Raw genomic sequence first — 21293 nt, forward strand, 5'->3', positions numbered from 1 at the left:
TCTTATATAACACTAAATTGTTATGAAACAGAGTTACAATCTGTGTCATGTCCATGACCATCATGTTGCTGAAGCTGTATTTCAGTAAATCGTCACAACTTTACTTTGTAACTTATTGCATTCAAACAGCAGTGGCTCCATCGCGTGTCAAAGATATTACTAGGATTATAGACGTGTCAAGGCTGCTTGGTCGAAGTATACATGCAGTTACTTCAAATTTAACTTAAATTAACCACGTACCTGTTAAAATACCTCCGACTATCGCAATGCCGAGCGTGATAACAAGGGCGAGCATCTGATATCCGCCCTGTTTTCCGGATGACCAGCCCTTGCCCGGCTCCAGGTCCGGGTAGCGTTGTACCAGGGCGTCAAAGTCAGCTCCTGTAGCGGGCACTGTGTACGGGAATATCTCATACATGCTGGAAAATACCCATGTACATGTACGTGAACAAATGTTAAGAAATTAACGGAGACTTATGTGGCAAAAAGCAGGATATTTACAGATTATACGACGAGGCTACTGAACATTGGAGTTCGCAATCAGTACTACACTTTTAAAGCAACCCAACCCCTTTCCGCTGTCTGCCATGTCTTTGTCTTTGCATAACCAGTTTGTACTTGTACAGGCATATTGAATTAATGACAATATCAATAACTGAGGCAGAGTGAGCATCACATGTTAAATGTGTAACTCTCGGCTCCATCATCACCCAACGGTACACATCCTTAGAATACCTGCGGCCCCACTTGTCTTCAGAACTCATGGCGGCCATGACTGCCCCGGCAATGGCCGCGAGGATGGCCGGCATCCCATGCAGGTTATTGACGCCGCAGGTGTCCTGTATGCGCAGCTTGTCCGTTAGAAAACCCTGAAGAAGAGGGGGACTTTGTCTCAAGTGGTAGTGCCATTTCAGAAATTTCAAAGTTGTGTTTAGATAAGCGAACAAACTTAAAACGATTTAAAGTAACCAACTTTGTATCTATATAATTATATTGCACATATACAGTGCAACAATGGAAATAGTTAGGTATGCACCAATTATGTACCAATTATGTAAATGTTGGTGGGGTGAACATGGCAGAGATAGCAAAGCATGTAACAATTTATTGCAACGGATATTTTTTATCTAGACACACTGGTTATTAAATTTAATGCGCTCTCATGTTACACATTCAAGCTAATTTAAGTTTAAGTATAATGTTCACTTTTATGACGAACGAACATTAACACGTATAATATATTACTTTCATAACAATGAACTCAGACACAGAGGGTTCTGCTCAGGCTGGTTTTGCTTCTTGGTTAAACGACATATTATATTCATACTAATAGAAATTCTATCTATACAGAACCAACACTAACTGTTTATAAACGCATTACCCAAAAGTACTTTTTATAAACGCAGAATTCAAACGTGCTGTTTAATAACATAGTCCAACTATTTATTAACGACCCTTTTAAACGAAAATTCGAGAAAAAATAATTTTAATGACTGGACCTGCTCGCTGCAATGAGGACTTACGGAGATGTACTTGTATCCGGTGACCGAAATGAGGCCGGCCACGGATCCCATGATGAGAGCACCGTACGGCTGCAGCGGCATATTTGCCGTCGTCCCCACCGCCACACCACCGGCCAGCGTCGCGTTCTGGACAAACTCCTAAAATAACATGAAAAAATATACATGCCAACATGGTTTGCAATGATGAGGGCGCCGTTCGGCCACAGCGGCATATTTGCCTAGCGCTACTCCGCCTGCCAGCGTCGCGTTTCGAACAGCTTCGGAATCGGATACCAAGCAGTGTACATGGGCGGAATTCTCATGGCCCACTTTGTGGTCATCAAGCAGGTCAAGTGGATTTCCTCTGGTTTCTCCTGGTTCTTATTGCCAACGAGACTGATTCATATAATGCTGTTATAACTTCTTTCTCAATCGGTGTGAAATGAATAAGTTTGAATTAACTAATTGGAAATCGCATTGTATTACGCTTAAATTATTTGCTTGTTGATACATGTACATTTTTTTAGTATCAACTTAGTAACTTAAAAGCCAAAAAAAAGATCACGCAAATGTACGTCTTAAAAATACTGAAGAAGCTCAAAATACGATTTCATTTCAATCATCGTCTATATTTATTTTTTTGAAACGAACCAAAGTAAAAATAAGATCATCTCAATTCGTTACCTCTTACGTCTTACCGGGAAAACTTAGTTTTGGTACAAAATCTTGAGCGAGTACATTTTAAAGACTGGCTGCAGACGTCGGACTCATGGTCAACTATATTATTATTATTATTATTATTATTATTATTATTATTATTATTATTATTATTATTATTATTATTATTATTCATCATGAAACACTATAAGGGGCTGATTCTTATAAAATATATACAAAATGCGGATTTGAATTCTTGAACTCAATTTTGCTTACAAATATTCATATGAAAACGGGCTGTATAAAGAGGGTAGGGCTAAAACTGGGTTAAGATATACCAGATACCAGTGGACGAATGTCAGGGTTAAGCAGGTACCAGTGGACAAATATTTGGGTTAAATAGATACAAACGGCCAAATGTTTGAGTATAGGATATACTTGTGGCAAAATGTTTGGGTTCAGCAGATAGAAGTGGCAAAATGTTTGGGCTCAGCAGATGCAAGTGGCAAAATGTTTGGGTTCAGCAGATACAAGTGACAAAATGTTTGGGTTCAGCAGATACCAGTGACAAAATGTTTGGATTGAGTAGATACCAGTGGCCAAATGTTTGGGTTCAGCAGATGCAAGTGGCAAAATGTTTGGGTTCAGCAGATGCAAGTGGCAAAATGTTTGGGTTCAGCAGATACAAGTGACAAAATGTTTGGGTTCAGCAGATGCAAGTGGCAAAATGTTTGGGTTCAGCAGATGCAAGTGGCAAAATGTTTGGGTTCAGCAGATACAAGTGACAAAATGTTTGGGTTCAGCAGATACAAGTGACAAAATGTTTGGATTGAGTAGATACCAGTGGCCAACTCTTTGGGTTCAGCAGACACCAGTAGCCAACTGTTTGGGTTAAGTATATACCAGTAGCCAACTGTTTGGGTGAAGTACATACAAGTGGCCAAATGTTTGGGTTAAGTTCATACAAGTGACCAAATGTTTGGGCTAAGTAGATGCAAGTGACCAAATGTTTGGGTTAAGTAGATAAAAAGTGGCCAACTGTTTGGGTTTAGAAGATGCAAGTGACAAACTGTTTGGGTTAAATAGATACAAGTGGCCAACTGTTTGGGTTAAGTAGATACCAGTGGCCAACTGTTTGGGTTAAATAGACACCAGTAGCCAACTCTTTGGGTTAAGTAGATACAAGTGGCCAACTGTTTGGGTTAAGTAGATACCAGTAGCCAACTCTTTGGGTTAAGTAGATACAAGTGGCCAACTGTTTGGGTTAAGTAGATACCAGTAGCCAACTCTTTGGGTTAAGTAGATACAAGTGGCCAACTGTTTGGGTTAAGTAGATACAAGTGGCCAACTGTTTGGGTTAAGTAGATACAAGTGGCCAACTGTTTGGGTTAAGTAGATACAAGTGGCCAACTCTTTGGGTTAAGTAGATACAAGTGGCCAACTGTTTGGGTTAAGTAGATACAAGTGGCCAACTGTTTGGGTTAAGTAGATACAAGTGGCCAACTGTTTGGGTTAAGTAGATACAAGTGGCCAATTGTTTGGGTTAAGTAGATACCAGTAGCCAACTCTTTGGGTTAAGTAGATACAAGTGGCCAACTGTTTTGGTTAAGTAGATACAAGTGGCCAACTGTTTTGGTTAAGTAGATACCAGTGGCCAACTGTTTTGGTTAAGTAGATACCAGTGGCCAACTGTTTTGGTTAAGTAGATACCAGTGGCCAACTGTTTTGGTTAAGTAGATACCAGTGGCCAACTGTTTTGGTTAAGTAGATACCAGTGGCCAACTGTTTTGGTTAAGTAGATACCAGTGGCCAACTGTTTTGGTTATGAAGATACAAGTGACCAGATGTTAGGATTAAGCAGGTGTTAGTGATTAAATATTAGTGTAAAGCAGAGGCCAGTGGCCAAAAGGTAGGCTTAAGCAAATACTAGTGATATAATGCAATATTCATCTCTCTAATGGCCTGAAGTCGACGACAAGCTCATAGTCAAACCGAACAGTAGAAATGGATATCTCACAATATCTTAAAAAAAAACAACAACATGAGAATTCATTTTAAATCGCATCGCCGATATCTAATTAAATCACTTGAGAAAAAGAGAACTCCTTCGTTCGTCTGACAGTTGGATACTATTCCAAGTTTCCAAATGCTGACAATAGTGACAGCAACTATGCCTAACGACCTTCCTTCAACCTGGAGATGACCGCAATACTGGGGTTAACAGTACTGTTATGTTATATATACTGAAAAAAATATGAACTGTTTGTAAGAAATTTAAATGACACATTACCATGGTGAATTTGCCCTTTTTGTCATAGATTGCTGACATGGCGAATGTGACCACGGTACAGGCGGCGAGGGACAGGTACGTGTTAATGTAGGCACGGTGCTGCTCGTCCCCCTCCGCTCCACCCCCGTTAAAACTAGGCCAGTACATCCACAGGAAAACGGTTCCTACAAAACAAGTAAATTATGTGTTTGCAAATGCAATAAAACAAATCCCAACGTTACTAATAAAACGTTTGACCATTTTGTTTCTTATCGTTGTGAATGAAAAAATAATCATGCACAAGAATAATTTGAATCTTTTGCTAAACACTAGACAAATATAACAAATACCTACAAACCTACCTAAATACCAAACACACCTATGCAGCTCTGTATTCTGATATGTGTGCTGTTCTTTACATTCTATGATTAGGCACGGAGAGTACAGTCGAACCAAGTTGGCTCGGAAAATTCGAGCCAAGCGGGAATGCTAACCTTCGGTATAAAGAAATCGATATTTTACATCCAGCTCGACCTTATGAAGAGTTCGAGCCAAGCAAGTTCGAGCCAACGGGGTTCGATTGCACATTACATTTAAACTTGGAGAAGAGGTCCAAGAACCACAAATGAACATCTCATCAATCATAGCGAAGACGTCCGAAAACCACAAATAAACAACTCACCGATCACGTAGAAAAACAAATAAACAAATCACCGATCATGTAGAAGAGGTCTTAGAATCACAATTAAACAACTTACCGATCATGGAGAAGAGGTCCGAGTGATAGACAGACTCCGACTTTTGGCTTTTTTGTGCCTTCTCCGAGTACAGCATGCGGGAGACAGCCAGACCAAAGTAGGCACCGAACGCGTGGATGTACATGGACTCACCCACGTCCACAGCCTTGTGATGGGTAAAAAATAAGAGTTCGTTGGTATGATACAAACACATAATTGTTTAACAGTTCAGATCACAGTCCTTAGCTGTCATTATGTCACTGTCTCTTGAAAAGCGTAAAGGAATGGCAAATACCACAAAACAAACACAACAAGAAAGTAATATATGCTGTTCGTTTACCTGTCGATGATATATCTTTTATAACAAGCTAGACAATTTAATTTGACTACATATTCCAGTATGTTTACGGTGGCGTCGGGTTTCGTGTTTCTATCTATCTCGTTTCACTGGTCTATACGTACATGTAGTTTGTCGTGGCAGACCATGCCGTTGATCTGGGCCAGTATCACCTCTATCAGTCCCATTATAAGGAGCTGAAGGGGCGTGGTCTTTCCTAGAACAGCACCGAACGAGATGAGTACGGTGGCAGAGGCAAAGTCCGCAGTCACCATCCTGTAACAGGGGTAAAATATGTCAGGGACAATTATGACTTCTGTAAGCCCAATGTAACCACGCCCCCCCACCCCCAGGTCCGAGGTATACCGGGGATAGCGGGGGAAATGGGCCGTGTTTTACCTTTTAGGTGGCCCCGCATTGCCGAGTGAATGCTGTGGTTTTGGTTTCGCTGATTTCGCTCCGAAAATAGCGGGGATTGGGCCTTACCTAGATATCCGGGGGTGCGGGGGCATTGGGCGGGGCTTTTACCAGCAGTTTGTCAACGCAGGCGGGGATTTTACCCAGGATTGGCTGGACCGAAAGTCAAAGTCCCGGCTATTTCCTGGGCCTTGGGGGGAGGGCATGGTTACAAATGACTGGTGCATGATAAAATGAAAGAGATCAGTGATTCTTATTTAAAGAAAGTAAAACTGTAGCATGTCTTTTGGACAGGATCACATGGTCATCGTTAAATACAATTTTGAATCGTCATTCAATATATGCCAACAACTAAAAATCGAGTTATATATACACAAACCTGTGGAGGATTATATTAAATCTGTGTTGTAGCGAAATGTAAACATGTTTCTTGAAATAATTATTGCGCTCTGCACAGACACGAAAAGCATGACAGCACGAGTAAAAGAGCATGCGAGCTTCCGGACTTACTCATCCACGACGATCTTATACTTCTTGCCGGTGAAGGTTCCCTGGTAGACGAAACCCCGGACGATCATGGCCCACTGCACGATGAGCGAGGCCATGAAGAAGTTGAGCCCGACCGCCGAGTAACCGTAGCGACACAGAAATGTCATCAGGAAACCAAAACCGATGAATATCATCACGTGCACGTCCTGGAACGCTGCAAGAACGGACATTCTTTGTCATTTAAAATTTAACTAATGAATTTATGCACGTGCAATTAAATACTTTTTGCTTATTTCGATTCGTTTTCTGACATTTTGCCAAAAAACAACACGAGGGTGGTTCTCGGTACTCACAACCTTAATATAATTCGATACCCCGACTCTCAAAATGCATGTGGTTTAATAAATAGTATTTGTTATTATTATTCAACATTCTGGAAGATAGAAGAAAAAATCGGTCAAGGGAAGTTATGGCAGATTTTCGGTGTAAACATGGTCTTCACATTAGCCTACTTACGGGTAGATATATATGGTGGCTGAGTTCTGCCATTTTGAACGTAAAATGGGACAATACGAAAATACGTCAAATGGCGGAGCGAAATTTAAGACAATAAGCCATGGGGCGGGGCGAAAATACGACAATAAGTCACGGGGCAAGGCGAAAATACGACAATAAGCCATGGGGCGGGACGAAAATACGACACGACAATAAGCCATGGGGCAAGGCGAAAATACGACAATAAGCCATGGGGCGGAGCGTAAATACGACAATAAGCCATGGGGTGGAGCGTAAATACGACAATAAGCCATGGGGTGGGAAGAAAATACGACAATAAGCTATGGGGCAAGGCGAAAATACGACAATAAGCCACGGGGCGGGGCGAAAATACGACAATAAGCCACGGGGCGGGGCGAAAATAAGACAATAAGCCATGGGGCGGGGCGAAAATACGACAATAAGTCACGGGGCAAGGCGAAAATACGACAATAAGCCACGGGGCGGGGCGAAAATATGACAATAAGCCATGGGGCGGGGCGAAAATAAGACAATAAGCCATGGGGCGGGGCGAAAATAAGACAATAAGCCGTGGGGCGGGGCGAAAATACGACAATAAGCCATGGGGCGGGGCGAAAATAAGACAATAAGCCATGGGGTGGGGCGAAAATACGACAATAAGCCATGGGGCGGGGCGAAAATAAGACAATCAGCCATGGGGCGGAGCGAAAATACGACAATAAGTCACGGGGCAAGGCGAAAATACGACAATAAGCCAGGGGACGGGGCGAAAATACGACAATAAGCCATGGGGCGGGGCGAAAATAAGACAATAAGCCATGGGGCGGGGCGAAAATACGACAATAAGTCATGGGGCGGGGCGAAAATACGACAATAAGCCATGGGGCAGGGTGAAAATAAGACAATAAGCCATGGGGCGGGGCGAAAATACGACAATAAGCCATGGGGCGGGGCGAAAATACGACAATAAGTCACGGGGCAAGGCGAAAATACGACAATAAGCCATGGGGCGGGGCGAAAATACGACAATAAGCCATGGGGCGGGGCGAAAATACGACACGACAATAAGACAAAATATACCGCAGCATTTTCAAAAAAATGCATGTATGTACCCCTTTCAAGACGAAACGTCAAGCACCGAAAAGATCTTGAACCTGGCATTTTTAAATTAAATAAAATACAAAGGAAGTTTAACGTTAAATTAAGGTATGACAATGTTTCAGTAGCGCTGTAGTAGTAGTTCATATTTTGGGTGTTACTGTGTTCATGGTTTCCAGAGATCTTGCCAGTTATCGTTTTGAACTTTCTTTCTTTGAAGATTTTAATCCAATAATTATCGTTCGCATTGTCGCATTTTTGTCTTGAGTTTATTAATGGATGCTTTATCGCTTGCCATGCCTACCGTAAAGTGAAAATACGAATATAAGCCGCAAGTGGCGGAACGATATACGAAAATAGGCCAGGTCACGGGCGAAAATATGCCAAGTCACGGGCGAAAATACGAAAATAGGCCAGGTCACGAGCGAAAATATGCCAAGTCACGAGCGAAAATACGAAAATAGGCAAAGTCACGGGCGAAAATACGAAAATAGGCGAAATAGCCATGAGACAGAGCGGCAACATTCGGAAACAACACCAAGTGGCGATGCGAAAAAAACGCCGTATTATTATTTCGTATCTTCGCATCGGCACATGGCGTCTAAAACACGGAATGGCAGAAAACATCCACCATAGATACATACATGCACAAAACTCGCATAAAATGAAAAATGTGGAATTTGATACATCGGTTATGGTTAAAATAAACACGGTTAATTTATTGCCTTTTCTCCGCATGTTTTTATGTCTACATGTATTGAATTACTTTATTTGGATATTAGTTTCACATATGTTATTACCATGGACATAAATTAAGTCCCATGAAATTTGAAATTTTACCTCAAGCCTAAATATTCTACAGTAGTAATTATTACCACAACTAGTGTATATTTTATACAAACAAGATGTAATCGTTTGATATGAAGTCAGTTTAATGTTTGATCATAAAAAAATACTAAAAAGGTACTATTATGCCACAAATGAATGATAGGAAATGAATATTTTATTGTCGTTGTAAAGACATCATATTAAAGTGTCATGATAGTAGGTGATCCTTCCAAGTTATTTTATCAGTTAGTTTAATAGATATCGATTGTAAAGACAGTCTGTAACCCTGACAGAATCGAAAAACTGTGTACTTCTTAACAGACCATAAGAACCTTCCCCTGGTGAGGATCGAACCGTCAACTACTGTGTGAAAGGCAAATGTTGAGAGTTCTGACAAATATTGAAGCGTTTTTATTGTTAACGAAGCGAGTAAATACTGATCTTCATGAGAAGTCAAGGTCGTGTGAGTAGTGTAGTCTAGTAATCAAGGTCGTGAGTGTAGTCTAGTAATCAAGGTCGTAAGTGTAGTCTAGTAATCAAGGTCGTGAGTGTAGTCTAGTAATCAAGGTCGTAAGTGTAGTCTAGTAATCAAGGTCGTAAGTGTAGTCTAGTAATCAAGGTCGTAAGTGTAGTGTAGTAGTCAAGGTCGTGATAGTTGTCTAGTAATCAAGGTCGTGAGTATAGTCTAGTAATCAAGGTCGTAAGTGTAGTCTAATAGTCAAGGTCGTAACAGTAGTATAGTAATCAAGGTCGTGAGTGTAGTTCAGTAATCAAGGTCGTGAGTGTAGTCAAGTATTCAAGGTCGTGAGTGTAGTCTAATAATCAAGGTCGTAAGTGTAGTCTAGTAGTCAAGGTCGTGGTAGTAGTCTAGTAATCAAGGTCGTGAGTGTAGTCTAGTAATCAAGGTCGTAAGTGTAGTCTAATAGTCAAGGTCGTGAGAGTAGTATAGTAATCAAGGTCGTGAGTGTAGTTCAGTAATCAAGGTCGTGAGTGTAGTCAAGTATTCAAGGTCGTGAGTGTAGTCTAGTAATCAAGGTCGTAAGTGTAGTCTAGTAATCAAGGTCGTGAGTGTAGTCTAGTAATCAAGGTCGCAAGTGTAGTCTAGTAATCAAGGTCGTAAGTGTAGTCTAGTATTCAAGGTCGTTAGTGTAGTCTAGTAATCAAGGTCGTAAGTGTAGTCAAGTAATCAAGGTCGTAAGTATAGTCAAGTAATTAAGGTCGTGAGTGTAGTCTAGTAGTCAAGTTTGTGAGTCTATTGTAGAAGTCAAGGTCGTGAGTATAGTGTACTAGTCAATGTCGTGAGTATAGTCTAGTAGTCAAGGTCGTGAGTGTAGTCTAGTAGTCAAGGTCGTGAGTGTAGTCTAGTAGTCAAGGTCGTGAGTATAGTGTAGTAGTCAAGGTCGTGAGTAAAGTCTAGTAGTCAAGGTCGTGTGTATAGTCTAGTCGTCAAGGTCGTGAGTATAGTCTAGTCGATATGGTCGTAAGTATAGTCTATTAATCAAGGTCGTGAGTGTAGGCTAGTAATTAACGTCGTTTGAGAAGTCTAGTAATCGTCGTATGACGTAATTTAGTGTGGGAAATCATTAGGATTGTTAAAATTAAGACACTGGCGGCTTTCAACATATGTTAACATTTGCTCATATATTGTTCACGATTTTGAATAACGTTTTTTACGCGAATCAACAAAGGCTCTACCCGTTCTTAATAAAAGGGCGGGTTACGGCCTGAATTGAGGCGGAATTGGAACAGAATTATTGAATTCCGCCTGGAGTATGGACGAAATTTCGCGCAAAATCTACACATGTTCCTTTTAGATTCCGGGCGTAATATTGGAAATTCCAGGCGTAAACAAATTTCAGGCGTATTTATATACTTTAACATTTGTGTGACACGGAATTTCGTACTTCAGTTTTCCTATGCGGAATATCCTACTTAATTAAACATTTTAGTGGAGCGTTAATTTGAACTTAGCCTTATAGTTTCAACGAAAAGTCATGAGAAATAATTAAATTGTTGTTGTTCCCTTTATTATTTACATTTCACATGGCAGTGGTAAAAGGTTAATTCTTCTTCGTTATTATCTGTTCACCACGTACTCCTTATAAAATAAAAAATGGAACACAAATATAAAACTATAAGGGGAAGTTAAAAGCACAAAGAATAAACATGAACCCATGATAATTCCCGAGTACGAGTGATGTCGGTGTTATCGTTATGATCTTGCCGGAACCTGGTGAGTTTACATATTATCTTCTTTTAATATGTTCATATAAACAACGGAATGTTAATTAAGTTCTGCACAATGATGGAATAACGGTTTTGTCTTAATTTAACAATCTTTAAATAACTGCATATACGAGATACACGATTTCTTCTTGATGTGTCAGCAGCCACAATACACAGAAGAGTTTCACATGCATAATACGATTACATCTCCATCGACAGCTGTCACATCAAAGGTATTAAATGTCTTTCGAGATTAAACCTTTATAGTTGTGTATTAGTACACATCTGCCATACATACTAGTATTATATAACGTTGTTATTCAAGACGAAATATGGGTAGAAATGAGAACAATGGTATTAAAATAGTATGGTTTGGGTAAACATCCAAGGTTAAGAAAACATTTGACTGTTATAAGGTAATTGCTGCAATTAATCGAACTACTTTTTAAGTTAATGAAGCAACAAAGAAGCATCCATCTCCACTCCTGTAGCCCCAGGCAACTCTGGTGTGGTAAGAATACATTTCAATAATGCTATATAAACATCTGTTTGCAAGAATAAATTCGTTTGTAATTTGTTTTAAAGCGTATTCAAAAACACTTCTGATCATAACGTCTTCTGACCTCCCGAAACAGAATTATATTCTAAACTTATCATTTTCATACAAACAAGAAAATGTGAATCAAAGGGTGGTTACAGGAGTCGATGTTATCTTAATAAGTCCTTCTTTGAAATTTCAAATACTAAAACATGTGCTAGTAACAATATTTATAATTGAATGACGAACCCCGCATTTAAAGCTGCACTCTCACAGATTGACCGTTTTTACAACTTTTTTTTATTTTTTGACTTGGAAAGAGCAAATTTCTGCGTAAATATCTGAAAAAACAATGATAAAAGTTTGCCGACAAAAATCAGAGCGCAGATTTGCATATTTCCGTTAGAAAACTAGTGTTTAATGGCATAAAACGTTGTGTTTTTTAACTTAAATATAAAAATCTGCGATCTATTTTTTGTCAGCAGTCTTATATCACTGGTTTCCATGGATTTTCGCCAAAAATGGCTCGTTCCAAGGCAAAAAATAAAAAAAGATGTCAAAATGTTCAATCTGTGAGAGTGCAGCTTTAACGCTATAATATTGAAATGTGTGTGCTGCAAGAAACACTACAAATTTATATAATATATACCTGTTTGTTTAATCATATATTATATATTTATTGAATACTGATAGATGTATTACCACAATTGTCAGTGGTTTGAGCCAAAGAAAAAAATCTTAATAAAACTGATTTCAATAACCATTTATTTGAAATAAAATTCTAACAGCCTTGCAACATGTTGATTTTTTAATTTTTCGACGACTGCACTTGTCCCTGTATTTTCATTGTATTAATGCTACTTAAATGTTCGAATTTTATTTCAAATAAATGGTTACTTTTGAATTTATTTCTCTAATTGTTGACAACATGTGTAACAGGGTTATCCATGAATTATGTTTCAATTCAGGAGTGTAAATTATACACAAATATCAATTAATTTGGCATAATCAAACTAAATACTGACAATTACTTTCGCATTTTTGTTTATTATTTGCATTGCAAAATAGTGAATCGTTGATTTCATAGCAAATGACCACCACTTTTAAGTATTGTAAATTTAGGGCCAGCCATTGTTTATATCTACCGCTTCACCTGATTAAATAAATAATAAACGACTGACTGCTGATTTACTGAAAAGATTTGTAGCGAAAACTTGTGAAATACTGCCGTCTCATTTGTCAGAATATTAGTTTGATCAGTAATAATCATTTGACCAGCTTTGTGTTTGAGATGTGAGATTTGTACTACAGGTTATAACAAACCACAGCCTTCTCTTGGACACAATAGCATTCCGAACACTAATCGTCATTGAAAGAAAATGACCCACTTAGACTAACCATTGTATCATTCATGAATATATTCTTTATTTTTCTATATTGAAAGGTCAAATTTACAGCGTTTCTGATCTTTAACGATAATATTGAAAAGTTAACCCTAAAGCCTTTATTAATAGGCTCGAAGTGTAAAATTACCCGCTAACGGGTTCTGCGCCATTACACCGGGCTGTTACTTCGAGTCAACTGAAAATGTTTAGATGGTTTCTTTTCGTAAAGTAAGACGAAACTTATGGCAATATTTTAAATGAAACTTGACTCCTCGCGATTGTCCTGACTTTGAGATCATTTGAGATGATCATAAAATATACATGTACCGTTCCTTAGATTAAGGCCATGCCAAAGTTATTAAGTTTTTTTATAAAGACACCCATGATTAAAATGAACCACCTGGAAGTCTTATGTTCGTATGCGTCCATGGATACAAATTTAACGGTAACACATTTCGGCGTCTATTTCGTAGATTTTCGGAGATGTTAATCTACAGATTAAACGATCAGTAAAGGACATCATAATATTAAAGTGCTTGAGCTTTTCCTTAATGTTAACAAAAAAATCTAATAAAAATATTTAGCATGTCTTTGTAATAGAAATACCAACTGATACTTTTAAAGCGAATTTACTGAGATAGTATCTAATGTATTCTTCCTCTCACACCCACAGTCACATTCTACCTCTCCCAAGCACAGTCACATTCTACCTCTCCCAAGCACAGTCACATTCTACCTCTCACACCCACAGTCACATTCTACCTCTCACACCCACAGTCACATTCTACCTCTCACACTCACAGTCACATTCTTACTATCACACCCACAGTCACATTCTACCTCTCACACCCACAGTCACATTCTACCTCTCCCAAGCACAGTCACATTCTACCTCTCACACCCACAGTCACATTCTACCTCTCACACCCACAGTCACATTCTACCTCTCACACTCACAGTCACATTCTTACTCACACACCCACAGTCACATTCTACCTCTCACACCCACAGTCACATTTTACGTCTCACACCCACAGTCACATTCCACCTCTCACACCCACAGTAACATTCTACGTCTCACTCCCACAGTCACATTCTACCTCTCCCAAGCACAGTCACATTCTACGTCTCACGCCCACAGTCACAATCAACCTCTCACATCTAAAGTCACATTCTACCTCTCAAACCCACAGTTACATTCTACCTCTCAAACCCACAGTTACATTCTACCTCGCACACTCACAGTCACATTCTACCTCTCACACCAACAATCACATTCTACCTCGCACACTCACAGTCACATTCTACCTCTTACAACCACAGTCACAATCAACCTCTGACATCTACAGTCACAATCTGCCTCTCACACTCACAGTCACATTCTACCTCTAACACCAACAATCACATTCTACCTCGCACACTCACAGTCACATTCTACCTCTTACAACCACAGTCACAATCAACCTCTGACATCTACAGTCACAATCTGCCTCTCACACTCACAGTCACATTCTACCTCTCCCAAGCACAGTCACATTCTACCTCTCCCAAGCACAGTCACATTCTACCTCTCCCAACCACAGTCACATTCTACCTCTCACACCCACAGTCACATTCTACCTCTCACACCCACAGTCACATTCTACCTCTCACACCCACAGTCACATTCTACCTCTCCCAACCACAGTCACATTCTACGTTTCACACCCACAGTCACATTCTGCCTCTTACAACCCACAGTCATATTCTACCCCTTACAACCACAGTCACAATCAACCTCTGACATCTACAGTCACAATCTGCCTCTCACACTCACAGTCACATTCTACGTTTCACACCCACAGTCACAATCAACCTCTCCCAAGCACAGTCACATTCTACCTCTCACACCCACAGTCACAATCAACCTCTCACAAGCACAGTCACATTCTACCTCTCACACCCACAGTCACATTCTGCCTCTTACAACCCACAGTCACATTCTACCTCTCCCAAGCACAGTCACATTCTGCCTCTCACACTCACAGTCACATTTTAACTCTTACAACCACAGTCACATTCTAACTCTTACAACCACAGTCACATTCTAACTCTTACAACCACAGTCACAATCAACCTCTGACATCAACAGTCACATTCTACCTCTCACACTTACAGTCACATTCTACGTTTCACACCCACAGTCACATTCTACCTCTCCCAAGCACAGTCACATTCTAACTCTTACAACCACAGTCACAATCAACCTCTCACATCTACAGTCACAATCTGCCTCTCACACTCACAGTCACATTCTTCCTCTCCCAAGCACAGTCACATTCGAACTCTTACAACCACAGTCACAATCAACCTCTCACATCTACAGTCACATTCTACCTCTTACATCTACAGTCACATTCTACCTCTCACACCCACAGTCACGATCAAGCTTTCACATATACAATCACATTCTACCTCTCACACCCACAGTCACGATCAACCTCCCACAACTGCAGTTACATTCTACTTCTTACAACCCACAGTCACATTCCACCTCTCACACCCACAGTCACATTCTACCTCTTACATCCACAGTCACATTCCACCTCTCACACCAACAATCACATTCTACCTCGCACACTCACAGTCACATTCTACCTCTCACACTCAGAGTCACATTCTACCTATCACACCCACATGTACATTCTACCTCTCACACTCACAGTCACATATACTACCTCTCAAACCCACAGTCACGTTCTACCTATCACACCCACAGTCACGTTCTATCTCTCATACCCACAGTCACGTTCTACCTCTCACACCCACAGTCATATTCTTCCTCTCACACCCACAGTCACGTTCTACCTATCATACACACAGTCACATTCTACCTCTCACACCCACAGTCACGTTCTACCTATCACACCCACAGTCACATTCTACCTCTCAAACCCATAGTTACATTCTACCTCGCACACCCACAGTCACATTCTACCTCTTACAACCACAGTCACGTTCTACCTCTCACACCCACAGTCACATTCTACCTCTCACACCAACAATCACATTCTACCTTTCACACCAACAATCACATTCTACCTCGCACACTCACAGTCACATTCCACCACTCACACCAACACTCACATTCTACCTCGCACACTCAAAGTCATATTCTACCTCTCACACCAACAATCACATTCAACCTCGCACACTCACAGTCACATTCAACCTCTCACACCAACAATCACATTCTACCTCGCACACTTACAGTCACATTCTACCTCTCACACCAACAGTCACATTCTACCTCTCATACCCACAGTCACATTCCACCTCTCACGCCCACAGTCACATTCCACCTCTCACACCCAAAGTTACATACTACATCTCACACCCACAGTCACATTCTACCTCTTACATCCACAGTCACATTCTTCCTTTTACACCAATAGTCACAATCTCACAGTCACTTACTACTTCTCACACCCGCAGTCACATTCTTCCTCTCACACCCTCAGTCACATTCTTCCTCTCACACCCTCAGTCACATTATTCCTCTCACTACAACAGTCACATTCTTCCTCTCACACCCACAGTCACTTTCTTCCTCTCACACCCACAGTCACATTCATCCTCTCACACCCAGAATCACATTCTACCTCTCACACCCACAGTCATATATTACCTCTAACACCAACAGTCACGTTCTACCTATCACACCCACAGTCACGTTCTACCTCTCACACCCACAGTCACATTCTACCTCTCACACTCACAGTCACATTCTACCTCTCACACCCACATTTCACATTCTACCTCTCACACCCACAGTCACATATACTACCTTTCATAAATACAGTCACGTTCTACCTCTCACACCCATAGTCACGTTCTACCTCTCACACCCACAGTCACGTTCTACCTCTCACACCCACAGTAACATACTACCTCTCACAACCACAGTCACGTTCTACCTCTCACACCCACAGTCACATTCTACCTCTCACACCCACAGTCACATTCTACCTCTCACACTCACAGTCACATTCTACCTCTCACACCCACAGTCGCATACTACCTCTCACAACCACAGTCACGTTCTACCTCTCACACCCACAGTCACATACTACCTATCACACCCACTGTCACATTCTACCTCTCACACTCACAGTCACATTCTACCTCTCACATCCACATGTACATTCTACCTCTCACACTCACAGTCACATTCTACCTCTCACACCCACAGTCACATACTACCTCTCACACCCACAGTCACATTCTTCCGCTCACATATACAGTCATATTCTTCCTCTTACACCCACAGTCACCTTCTTCCGCTCACATATACAGTCACATTCTACCTCTCACACCCACAGTCACATTCTTCCGCTCACATATACAGTCACATTCTACCTCTCACACCCACAGTCACATTCTTCCGCTCACATATACAGTCACATACTACCTCTCACACCCACAGTCACATTCTTCCGCTCACATATACAGTCACATTCTACCTCTCACACCCACTGTCACATATTACCTCTCACACCCACAGTCACATTCTACCTCTCACACCCACAGTCACATTCTACCTCTCACACCCACAGTCACATTCTTCCTCTTACACCCACAGTCACATATGAGCGTAAGTCTTTTTTATAAATTTTACGTATGAGTGCACGCTTTTTCAACCGGAAGACAAAAAAAGTATGAGTTCGCCTCACTGGAGGTTTTTTTTTTTTATACTATTATAGGGTCGTATCCTACACAAGTACACATAATACAAGACCTTATGTTCGACACTTTGGGAAGATATTTGAATGTGTGTAGCTTGGCCTGTTTGCAAAGATAGGTTCTTTTCATACAAAACACGGCGTTGTTTATTGTGCTTCAGAGTAGAAGTATTCAAGGATGGTTAGACCTAGTTGACTTCCTCGTTTTGTATTTAGACACTTAGTTCAATATCAAATCCAGATTTCTTACTGTAAATATTGTCTTTGATTGGTACTTTCCATAACTATAAGTGTACAATCACCTGGGTAGAAGGTAAATATTAAGTACGGTATCCCCGGGGTAGAAGGTAAATATAAGTACAATATCATCTGGGTAGAAGGTAAATATGAGTACAATATCACCTGGGTAAAAGGTATATATGAATACGTATCCCCGGGGTAGAAGGTAAATATAAGTACAATATCACCTGAGTAGAAGGTAAATATAAGTACAATATGACCTGAATGGAAGTTAAATATAAGTGCATTATCACCTGGTTAGAAGGTAAATATAAGTACAATATCACCTGGGTAGAAGGCAAATATAAATATGGTATCCCCGTGGTAGGAGTTAAATATCAGTACAGTATCACCTGAGTAGAAGGTAAATATAAGTACAATATCACCTGGGTAGAAGGTAAATATAAGTACATTATCACCTGGGTAGAAGGTAAATATAAGTACAATATTACCTGGGTAGAAGGTAAATATAAATACGGAATCCCCGGGGTAGAAGGTTAATATAAATACGGTATCCCCGGGGTAGAATGTAAATATAAGTACACTATTACCTGGGTAGAAGGTAAATATAAGTACAATATTACCCGAAAAGAAGGTAAATATAAATACGGTATACCCGGGGTCGAAGTAAATATAAGTAACATATCACATGGGTACAAGGTAAATATAAGTACAATTTCAACTAGGTAGAAGGTAATAATAAGTACAATATCACCTGAGTAGAAGGTAAATATAAGTACAATATCACCTGGGTAGAAGGTAAATATAAGTACAATATCACCTGAGTAGAAGGTAAATATAAGTACAATATCACCTGGGTAGAAGGTAAATATAAGTACAATATCACCTGGGTAGAAGGTAAATATAAGTACAAAATCATCCGGGTAGAAGGTAAATATAAGTACAATATCACCTGAGTAGAAGGTAAATATAAATACGGTATCCCCGTGGTAAAAGGTAAATATAAATACAATATCACCTGAGTAGAAGGTAAATATAAATACGTATCCCCGGGGTAGAAGGTAAATATAAGTAAAATATCACCTGGGAAGAATGTAAATATAAGTACAATATCCTCTGGGTAGAAGGTAAATATAAATACAGTATCCCCGGGGTAGAAGGTAAATATAAAAACGGTATCCCCGGGGTAGAAGGTAAATATAAGTACAATATCATCTGGGTAGAAGGTAAATATAAGTACAATATCACCTGAGTAGAAGGTAAATATAAATACGGTATCCCCGGGGTAGAAGGTAAATATAAGTAAAATATAACCTGGAAAGAATGTAAATATAAGTACAATATCCTCTGGGTAGAAGGTAAATATAAATACGGTATTCACGGGGTAGAAGGTAAATATAAAAACGGTATCCCCGGGGTAGAAGGTAAATATAATTACAATATCATCTGAGTAGAAGGTAAATATAAATACGGTATCCCCGTGGTAAAAGGTAAATATAAATACAATATCACCTGAGTAGAAGGTAAATATAAATACGTATCCCCGGGGTAGAAGGTAAATATAAGTAAAATATCACCTGGGAAGAATGTAAATATAAGTACAATATCACCTGAGTAGAAGGTAAATATAAGTACAATATCCCCGGGGTAGAAGGTAAATATAAAAACGGTATCCCCGGGGTAGAAGGTAAATATAAGTACAATATCATCTGGGTAGAAGGTAAATATCAGTACAATATCACCTGAGTAGAAGGTAAATATAAATACGGTATCCCCGGGGTAGAAGGTAAATATAAGTAAAATATAACCTGGAAAGAATGTAAATATAAGTACAATATCCTCTGGGTAGAAGGTAAATATAAATACGGTATTCACGGGGTAGAAGGTAAATATAAAAACGGTATCCCCGGGGTAGAAGGTAAATATAATTACAATATCATCTGAGTAGAAGGTAAATATAAATACGGTATCCCCGGGGTAGAAGGTAAATATAAGTACAATATCACCTGAGTAGAAGGTAAATATAAGTACAATATCACCTGGATAGAAGGTAAATATAAATACGGTATCCTCGGGGTAGAAGGTAAATATAAATACAATATCACCTGGGTAGAAGGTAAATATCAGTACAATATCACCTGAGTAGAAGGTAAATATAAGTACAATATCACCTGGATAAAAGGTAAATATAAATACGGTATCCCCGGGGTAGAAGGTAAATATAAATACGGTTTCCCCGGGGTAGAAGGTAAATATAAGTACAATATCACATGAGTAGAAGGTAAATATAAATACGGTATCCCCGGGGTAGAAGGTAAATATAAATACAATATCACCTGGGTAGAAGGTAAATATCAGTACAATATCACCTGAGTAGAAGGTAAATATAAGTACAATATCACCTGGATAAAAGGTAAATATAAATACGGTATCCCCGGGGTAGAAGGTAAATATAAATACGGTTTCCCCGGGGCGGAAGGTAAATATAAGTACGGTTTCCCCGGGGTAGAAGGTAAATATAAATACGGTATCCCCGGGGTAGAAGGTAAATATAAATACAATATCCCCGGGGTGGAAGGTAAATATAAATACGGTTTCCCCGGGGCGGAAGGTAAATATAAGTACGGTTTCCCCGGGGTAGAAGGTAAATATAAATACGGTATCCCCGGGGTAGAAGGTAAATATAAATACGGTTTCCCCGGGGTAGAAGGTAAATATAAATACGGTTTCCCCGGGGTAGAAGGTAAATATAAGTACAATATCACATGAGTAGAAGGTAAATATAAATACGGTATCCCCGGGGTAGAAGGTAAATATCAGTACAATATCACATGAGTAGAAGGTAAATATATATACGGTATCCCCGGGGTAGAAGGTAAATATCAGTACAATATCACATGGATAAAAGGTAAATATAAATACGGTATCCCCGGGGTAGAAGGTAAATATAAATACGGTTTCCCCGGGGTAGAAGGTAAATATAAGTACAATATCACATGAGTAGAAGGTAAATATATATACGGTATCCTCGGGGTAGAAGGTAAATATAAGTACAATATCACATGAGTAGAAGGTAAATATATATACGGTATCCCCGGGGTAGAAGGTAAATATAAGTACAATATCACATGAGTAGAAGGTAAATATATATACGGTATCCCCGGGGTGGAAGGTAAATATATATACGGTATCCCCGGGGTGGAAGGTAAATATAAATACGGTATCCCCGGGGTGGAAGGTAAATATAAATACGGTATCCCCGGGGTAGAAGGTAAATATAAATACGGTATCCCCGGGGTAGAAGGTAAATATATATACGGTATCCCCGGGGTG

The 21293-nt window shown here is 39.9% G+C and overlaps 1 protein-coding gene across 2 annotated transcripts in view; it reads right to left on the reverse strand.

Annotated features, from left to right (window-relative positions):
- LOC128234497 (ammonium transporter Rh type B-like) overlaps nt 1–21293 on the reverse strand; it is a 30093-nt gene that overhangs the window by 6525 nt on the left and 2275 nt on the right. For both annotated transcript variants that reach the window (XM_052948756.1, XM_052948755.1), the window contains exons 2-8: nt 6430–6622; nt 5628–5778; nt 5187–5331; nt 4450–4613; nt 1524–1661; nt 736–869; nt 241–419 (exon numbers count right to left, since the gene is read on the reverse strand). In XM_052948756.1, coding sequence (XP_052804716.1) covers nt 241–419; nt 736–869; nt 1524–1661; nt 4450–4613; nt 5187–5331; nt 5628–5778; nt 6430–6622 — 1104 coding nt within the window. The remainder of the gene's footprint in view (nt 1–240; nt 420–735; nt 870–1523; nt 1662–4449; nt 4614–5186; nt 5332–5627; nt 5779–6429; nt 6623–21293) is intronic.

The sequence above is a fragment of the Mya arenaria genome, chromosome 5 (genome assembly GCF_026914265.1).
Source record: "Mya arenaria isolate MELC-2E11 chromosome 5, ASM2691426v1".
Taxonomy (NCBI): Eukaryota; Metazoa; Mollusca; class Bivalvia; order Myida; family Myidae; genus Mya; species Mya arenaria.